General features: G+C 54.3%; 1 protein-coding gene and 1 long non-coding RNA gene across 5 annotated transcripts in view; one reads left to right on the forward strand and one right to left on the reverse strand.

Moving 5' to 3' along the window:
* The window catches only part of CEP250 (centrosomal protein 250), a 47,189-nt gene extending 42,984 nt beyond the window's left edge, over positions 1-4,205 (forward strand). For all 4 annotated transcript variants that reach the window (XM_055544864.1, XM_055544863.1, XM_055544865.1 and 1 more), the window contains 5 exons: positions 297-422; positions 613-768; positions 1,213-1,314; positions 2,333-2,395; positions 3,719-4,205. In XM_055544864.1, the coding sequence (XP_055400839.1) occupies positions 297-422; positions 613-768; positions 1,213-1,314; positions 2,333-2,395; positions 3,719-3,982 (711 nt within the window). In that variant the 3' untranslated portion in view covers positions 3,983-4,205. The remainder of the gene's footprint in view (positions 1-296; positions 423-612; positions 769-1,212; positions 1,315-2,332; positions 2,396-3,718) is intronic.
* Positions 4,206-6,342: 2,137 nt separating this feature from the next.
* Positions 6,343-7,484, reverse strand: LOC129625077 (uncharacterized). Its single transcript, XR_008701248.1, has 3 exons — positions 7,372-7,484; positions 6,872-7,094; positions 6,343-6,441 (listed from the first exon to the last, which is right to left on the reverse strand). It is a non-coding gene; the product is annotated as an uncharacterized LOC129625077 (long non-coding RNA).
* Between the last annotated feature and the right edge of the window lie 674 nt (positions 7,485-8,158).

Genomic DNA, 8,158 nt, shown 5'->3' on the forward strand with positions numbered 1-8,158 from the left:
CCCTGGTTGGGGAACTAAGATCCTGCAAGCCATGCAACATGGCCAAAAAATAAAAATAAATAAAGTGAGACAGATTTTAGTCCTAGACCACCGTGTATCCTTGGGAAGATCCTCCTCTGTTCCTTTGTTTTATCCGTCTGTAAAATGAAGGTTCTACACTAGAATAGCTGAGAGGTGCCAAGAAAAACAAGACTATAAACCTGATGAGATTGTTGAGGGTGGAATGGATGTGCAGATGTTACTTTGTGTATGTGCGGTCACCATGGTGTGACTTGCTCTGCACCTTGATGTCCCAGGACGAGCTAGAGCTCACCAGACAAGCTCTGGAGAAGGAGCGACTCCACAGCCTGGGCCTGACCAGCCAAGCAGAACAGGGGCCTGGAGGAGGGCCTGGAGGAGAGCCCGGCATCGGGCTGGGAGAGGTGAGCTGGGGGCCTGGAGAACAGATGGCCCGGGAGGGAGTGCCTGTCCAGGGGCTTGTCCCCTTCCCCTGAGAGTTGGGTCCCTGAAGCGCACACCTGCCTGGTTCATCCTTTGCCCTCTGTCTAGCTCCCCCGCCTTCCCCTGTCTCAGGGGCTGCCCTGGTGAGCTTGACAGGTCTCTCTCCTTCAGGTCTCAGAGGTGAAGATGGAGCGAAGTCCCGAGGCAGAGGAGAAGCAGCGCTGGGAGCAGAGGCTTGAACACCTGCAGCGAGCGGTGGCGCAGCTGGAGGTTGACCGGAGCCGGCTGCAGCACCACAACGCCCAGCTGCGGACCACCCTGGAGCAGGTGGGTGACTCCAGTCCTCAGCTCCTGCCCCCGGTCCGAAGAAAGGCATGCATCTCCATTCTCCTGCAGCCCCCAGAGCGGGGGGTTTGGAAACGATAGCCCAGGACCAGATTTGGCCTGCTCTCCATTTCTGAAAATAAAGTTAAGTAGGGACGCACCAGTATTTGTGACAAAGATTGAATGGCCCACAGTGCCTGAAGTTCTACAGAAGACTCGCTGGCCCTGCTTGGAAGCCCGGGAGGCTGGCCCCACGTCCTCTGTTGCGGCAGCACTGTGCACTCAGGGCTGTCCCAGCACAGGCTCTCCTCCACGCAGTTCAGCTTCTCACGACCCCTGTGTTCACACCACACCCCTCACACCAGCCTGCTCCCCAAAAAGGCGGCTCAGCTGCAGCCCAGAGCCAAGCCCAAGCCCTAGGCTCTCACTCACACCCAATCTCTGCAGGTGGAGCGAGAGCGGCGGAAACTGAAGAGGGAGTCCATGCGCACGTCGAGGACAGGGGTCCTAGAGAGCAGTGGAGCCACAACACCGCCCCCCACCCCCCAGGTGTGTCCATTTTCATTGACTGCAGCTTCCGGAGAGCCCAAGCCCCGCCACCAGAAACAGTCTTCTGCAATGTGTATCCAAGGCAAGAAGCCGATTCAGCCAGTCCAGAGGGCCCCTCCTGACCAGGCTCTGCCCCACCTAGCACTGTCCCTGATCCAGGAAAGAGGCCCAACATCAGTGAGTGGGCCTTGAATCAAGGCTGGAAGCCCTGCCTTCTGAGCAGCCTTTGCTGATGTTCAGTCCATCTGCCCTGAGACCAGTGCTTCAGACTCCTAGGAGCAGAGCTCATGGGTTTCTGGTCTCTCCCAGCGTGTGGTGCTTGCCACACCCCGATGTACCTAGGGGCTCAATAGCAGCTTAGTGGACCTCTTAGACTTCCTTGCCCTTTGCAATACTGAATTAACAAGATATGGGTCCAAGGTGTTTCCTGGTGGTCGTTCGGTCACTAAGTCGTGTCTGACTCTTTGCAAGCCCAAGGACTGCAGCACACCAGGCTTCCCCATTGAGTCAGTGATGCCATCCAACCATCTCATCTTCGGTTACCCCCTTCTCCTCCTGCCCTCAATCTTTTCTGTGGCCAGAAGGATTTAGGGGAAGACACCGCAAACCACGCTTTTGACTGAGTTATGCCCATCAGTCTACAGTCCTGGAGCCTGGCAGGCAGGGACTGTCTCTGGTGGCTGAGCACGTCCCAGCCCTCCATCCCCCTTCCTTTAAGGAGAGCTTCCCAAGGGCAGGGCCCTTGTCTCACTTCCCCTCTGCATCCTTCACGCGCTGCCCGGGACCAGCACGAGGCAGATGTGTGGTGTACTTTAAATGAGGTGCCTCAAAGAAGCCAGTCCCATCCAAACCTCTGGGACATTTGGCATCAGGTCTCCATGGGCATTGTCCATTGGTTTGGTTTAGACCCTCTGAGGCGTCTCCTGCCCCCAGGCCCTGGTGCCCCAGGATTGTGGGAGGCCTGCACAAACCCCGGATGAAAGGCCTGTTCCCCTGGAACAATATTTGTCTCCCCCAGGATGGAAGAGGAGGACAGAAGGTCTCCTCGGATGCCACGCACATGGCTGAGCTGCAGAAAGAGGTACGTTCCAGAAGGTTCCATCTTCTAAGGCTCTTTTCCCTCCCTGGTACTCGGACAGCAAGGCTTTGGTGTCTGTTATGTGCTTGGTCCCTTGTGCATGTCCAGCAGGGAGAGGGAAGATAGTTCGGGCCTCAAAGAACTGCAGACCCCATGGGAGGCAAGCAGAGCCATCCCAGCTCTACCTACTACATGGAGTGCACTTAACCTCTCCTATGGTTAGGGTGGGAGCAGGGAAGAAAGTACGCTCCAGGCCCCAGACCGCCTACCGAGAAAGGGAAGGGAAGAAGGCCAAGGAGCAGACAGAAGATTCTCAGAGGACAGCCTGAACCAAGCAGAAGCACCCGGGCCTCCTCCGCCCTCACATGCACGCTTGCAGGCAGGACTGTCATCAGCACACCAGGCAGAGCAGCCTGGCACAGGCGCCAGGATCCACACCCCAGAGCTCAGGTCAAGCTCCAGCAACCTGTTTCAAGTGCCTTCTCGCCTCTGAGGCCTCACCTGAAGATTCACCCTGTCTTGCAAGGCCCAGGAGTAATTAAAACTATGAAATTCTGATTTCAGAACCTGTGCCAGAAATCAGTAGTCACTACTGGAAGGCCCTGACTATACCTCAAACTCTCACTTTGAATTCTGTTAGACTCATATAAAGTGATCGCTGAGACAGGCCCAGACTAGGGTGAGGCAGGGCAGGCCTCCCTTTGGACCTGGAGCACCTCCTGAAGTTTTGCACTCGATGAGGAGCCTCTCTTGCCCCACCCTCATCCTGAATGTGCCCTGAGCTCCCAATAACTCCACCTCAGTGTACCCATCTGAGAAATGGATCAGTCAGTGATTCTCAACCCTTATACACATTAGAATCTGGGGAGCTTTGAAAAAAATTACTGATGCTCAGGCCTCATCTTGTCTAGTTAAGTCAGAATGTTTCTTAAAATCTCCCAAAGGGGCATTATGGAGCTTTCTATAGCAATTAAACCGTTCTGTATCTTGATTGAGATAGTAGTTATACATGAATATGCATGTTAGGAAATATGGTAAAATGTACTTAAAATCTGGGCGTTTTATTACATGTAAACACATGAATAGTTTTGTTTTTTTACAAGCTCCCTCTTTGAGCCTCCTATGCAGCCAGGATTGACAATCACTGGATTCTCTGATTCCCAACAGCCCTTCCCCTATATACTGTAAAGCCTAATCCTGAGATTCATGGGTGTGGAGTTGATTCAAAGGCTGGTCTGACAAGAGCCGCAGGAGCCGAGCAAGGAGGGGGTGGGCAGCTTCACGGTCCTCCATGGCTCTTGCCCTCTTGGTTTTCCTGCCCCCCAGGTGGCCCTCCTGCGAGCCCAGCTGGCCTTGGAGCGGAAACAGAAGCAGGACTACATCGCCCGCTCGGTGCAGACGAGCCGTGAGCTGGCGGGCCTGCACCACAGCCTCTCTCACTCCCTCCTGGCCGTGGCCCAGGCCCCCGAGGCCACCGTCCTGGAGGCCGAGACCCGCAAGCTGGATGAGTCCCTGACTCAAAGCCTGACATCGCCCGGGCCCATCCTGCTGTGCCCCAGCCCCAGCCCTGCTCAAGGCGCCTCCAGGTAGCAGCCACAGCCTGGGAGCACGCAGACAGACAAGACGGCGGTAGAGTGGGTTGTGGCCGCTCCACGCAGTTGCAGTTGGCCAGAACAAGTTCTGGCTCTGTGACCCAACCTGGGAGCCCCAGGTCGGCGGACATTCCCAGGAAGAGGGGAGGAAACCCACAAGGCTGGGGGCAGGCCCCGACTCACAGGGGAATGAGGACACAACACTTGTTGCCAACCTGCAGTCACCCCGAGAATGCCTTGCCCTGGCCAAGTGGGTATCTGCAGCCTCTCGCGAGAACTCATTATCCAGCCCCTCACCATCTGTCACCTCCCCTTTCAGTAATAAACCCTGGGTCTTGGCATTTGTCCTCTGCTGCTGTCTTTACAGTATAGCTGGGAAACAGCAGTACATCAAGAGCATCTGTTAAGGAAGGCTTCACTAAAGATTCCTGTCAAGACGGCATGAATTTGTCATCTGCCTGCATTCTGACAGAGATGGGCTGCAGAAGGCACACAAGACAGAGCCCCTGTCCACAGGAAGCTTGAGCCCAGTTGACAGGACCAGGCAGATGCCCATCCCTGAGTCAGAGTCAGTTCTGTGTGCTGCCTAGAAGTGCTGTAGAAATGCCTGGGCCTGAGGCAGGAAGGTATGAACTGGCCCTCGAAGGCTGGAGAGGACTTGGGTGGGTGGCCAAGCATTCTGGTGAGAAGACTGGTCTGCCCTGTGGGATGGGCAGCGAGGGAGATGAGGGAGGGCCTTGGGGATCTAGATTTGAACTCGGGGGTAATGAGGAACTGTCATATGTTCTTGACTTAAAACTTGTTCTAGGCTTCAGAAACACTGAATGGGCTTTTGGCTAAAGTCAGTCTCATGTTCAGAAGTTCTATCTGGCCTCATTCCCCTTCTGTGCTGGGTGAGTGTCCTCAGGGTGTCCCTTTTGGGGCATATCAGATGCAACCGACTCCAGTCCTCTGTAGTCCAGCCATGGGTCAAACCAGGAAGGAGAATGGACAATGGCAGGACTCATCACTTGTGGCCTGACCTTGGTGGAGGCAGTGCGTAGGCTTAAGGCCTAATATTGGCAGCTTCATCAAAGCCTAAGAGAAGTTTTCTTCAAAGAAGCAGGCATGACCTTCCTCTGGCCCTCCAACCATAATCTGGGGTTCCTCTTACCTAAGCCTGGGAATGGAGCTAAGGCCAGCTAAGAGCGGGGAGGTTTGCGTTCGGCACCACAGTACCCCAGACCTATTTACCCCAAGGCTCAGGCCCTATTACATCCCATCGCACCACACAGAGTGGGAAGGAGGATGTTTGCCACTGCTGGAGCTTGGTTTCAAAGCCCATGCATGGGACTCAGCACAGATGCTCAGTAAAAAGTTACAGTTTAACCACCCCCTCCCCCCCACAGAGCTAAATCTGGAGCCCCCAAGATGCCGGCCGATCCCCACATCTAGTCAGATTCCCCGTGGCTCAGGATCCTTACCTGGCCTTTTCTGCTCTAGGAGTTCTCAGGGACAAGCTTGATTTTTCTAGGTTCCTTAACTTTGTTTGGTCCCCAACTCTGGTTCTCTAGCTTAGAGGCTCACAGAGGGACCCTGTTGTCTGCCTTGGAGTTTCTTCTCAGTTCCACTATCTGTAGGTCATAAGCTGAGGCCTTAAGCCCCAGGGACTTTCTGGGACCAGGAAGAGAGTTTCCAGCAGATTAAAGGCATTTTGGAGGCAGCCAAGCTAAGTCTTCATCCAGTAAATAGCTAATCTATACCTGTTTCTGCCTCCCCATCCAATCCTCAGTAGCCCCTCACCCCACTCTGGATGTCAGGCCTGGGGCTCCCCTCTCCAGCAGATAATTCCATCAGGCTTAGTCCTCTGTTCAATTATTAACTGTCATCTTGCTTTCACCTTCTTAGCTTGTGTATGCTTTTCTGCTCCAACTTCCTAGAACACATTTTTATTTTTAATATCTATTTATTTGACTGTGTTGGGTCTTAGTTGCAACACATGGGATTTTCCTCTCTAGTTGCAGCTCCAGAGCTCAAGCTCAGTAGTTGTAGACTATGGGCTTAGTTGCCCAAGGGCATGTGGGATCTTGATTCCCCAACCAAAGATCAAATCTGCATCTCCTGCTCCGGAAGGTGGTTTCTTTACCACTGGAACACTGGGGAAGACCCTATAATACACTTTGTTTAACCAACAGTAGGGTCATCTGTTTGGACAGTCCTACCAGTCATGGAGCCAATTGCTCTTCTTATCAGCTCCAAACTCAGAGACCCGATCTGGAGAAACATGGAGGAAAGAGTATGGGTCTTTGGGGCAGCACCCCAGCTTGCTGCAGGGCATCAGGCCAGAGGTCCCTTTCCCTTGTCACATGCAACAGGTCATAACAAGTGCAGTGAATCCGGCCGATGGGAATTCACTGTCTTATCTTCCAGCTAGTTCTCATGGGTGCACTTGAGGATGGTGTGATTGATCTCCAGAACCTAGGGGAATGGAGATCAGAGCTGAGCATGTGGGTCTTCTCCATCCACAAATCCCCACCCTCCATCCTGCCTTCTCCCTTTCTGCTTTGATAGCAGCTGCTCGAGGCCCCAAAGTCCTAAGAGCAGAGGGCGTGAGAACTGAGTCGGAGTCTGGGCAATGTTCTTGTTTGCAGGGTGCGCTGGGTCTGGTGAGGGCGGCACCCTGTGCTCTTGCGCTTCATACTTTGCATGTAAGAGCGACAGTCACCACGTTGGAACCTAATTACCTTTGCTCATCTGCTTCCCCATGTGGGACTAGCAGCAACTTAAAGGCTGAAAAAGCTGCCTGGCATGAAGTAGAGAAGGGAAAGCTGGTAGTATACATCGAGGGTGAAGACAGTGGGGAGAGTCCCATCAGACTGCAGAGTGAGGACAAGATCAACATTTATACCTAAAGGCTGAGGGCTGTCTGCTCCAACTCTGGGTCTCCAGCTGAGGAAAGGAGCCCTTCCATCTTGGCCATGCCCACTGCAGCCCACACTAGCTCTGGAGGCTTCGACTCCAGGAGAACATGGGCATTCCTCCAGGTGGAGGGCATTCTCAGGTGGGGTATGTGCAGGGAGGTTCCATTGCCCACGCTGTTCTCAGAGCCTAGACATGCAGCCTGGTTCATTCTGCAGAGATAGGAAAGGATAATGTCAGGGAGGTGCTGGGGCTCAGCCTCACACTGCTTACCACCCTTCCCCCCACTCCCCCCCGCTCTCCCAGAGTGCAATGCAGTGCTCATCAATGGTAATCCCAAATTCCCCACCGTACAGCCCAGGACAGGCATGAACAGGACTCGGTATGGCCGTGACCTGTGTATCAGCTGGAATAGTTCCTCCTCGGCCGGCTGGACTTGGGTTAGTTTTCCCAGCATTGATACCCATGGAGAAGAGACAGACCACTCACCACTTCACCCGTGTGCCAGCACAGAGAGGAGGCTGGGCCCCATTGGTGTAAAGAAAGGGGCCAGGGAGAGGATGCAGCCCAGAGCCCGGGCCTTCTGGAGACGGAGTGGTCTCTGATTCCACCAGGAGTTTCAGGGCCTATGTGAAGTGTGAGGCAAACCAGGCAGACACCCTGTTAGTGGAGGCAGGCTATGCAGACACTCTGGGGCCAGCAGCTGAACTTCTAGAAGTATCTGTGAAAGTAGGGGAACCTCACCCACAAAAGCAGCAGGACAACTCCCAGCCGAAGACTGCATCAGGCCTCATTCCTGGTGGCTCAGGCAGTAAAGAATCTGCTTGCAATGCAGGAGACCCGGGTTTGATCCCTGGGTCAGGAAGATCCCCTGGAAAAGGACATGGCAACCCACTCTAGTATTCTTTCCTGGAGAATCCCCAGGGACAGAGGAGCCTGGCAGGCTACAGTCTGTGGGGTCACAAAGAGTTGGAGGTGACTGAGCAGCTAAGGGTTTTTCACTTTCATCTCAGCTCATGCAACCGGACCCTGGGGCAGCTAGTTGGTTTAGTTGTTTGATCTTAGGACACATGAGGCGTTTAGCTGTTCCCCCCAACACCTCACCTCCTACTTCCTGTCCCACTGACCACCTACTCACTCCCAGGGCTGAGGAAGGGACTACCTGAGCAATATGGAAATGCTGAGTCCTGAAGAGCCTGGGGGATGGTGAGCAGAGGCAGGGAGGAGGAAGGAGCAGGGGCCATCAGGGTTCTCTGAGCCATGAGATCCCTCCCCC

Source organism: Bubalus kerabau, chromosome 13 (genome assembly GCF_029407905.1).
Source record: "Bubalus kerabau isolate K-KA32 ecotype Philippines breed swamp buffalo chromosome 13, PCC_UOA_SB_1v2, whole genome shotgun sequence".
In the NCBI taxonomy this organism is placed as follows: domain Eukaryota; kingdom Metazoa; phylum Chordata; class Mammalia; order Artiodactyla; family Bovidae; genus Bubalus; species Bubalus kerabau.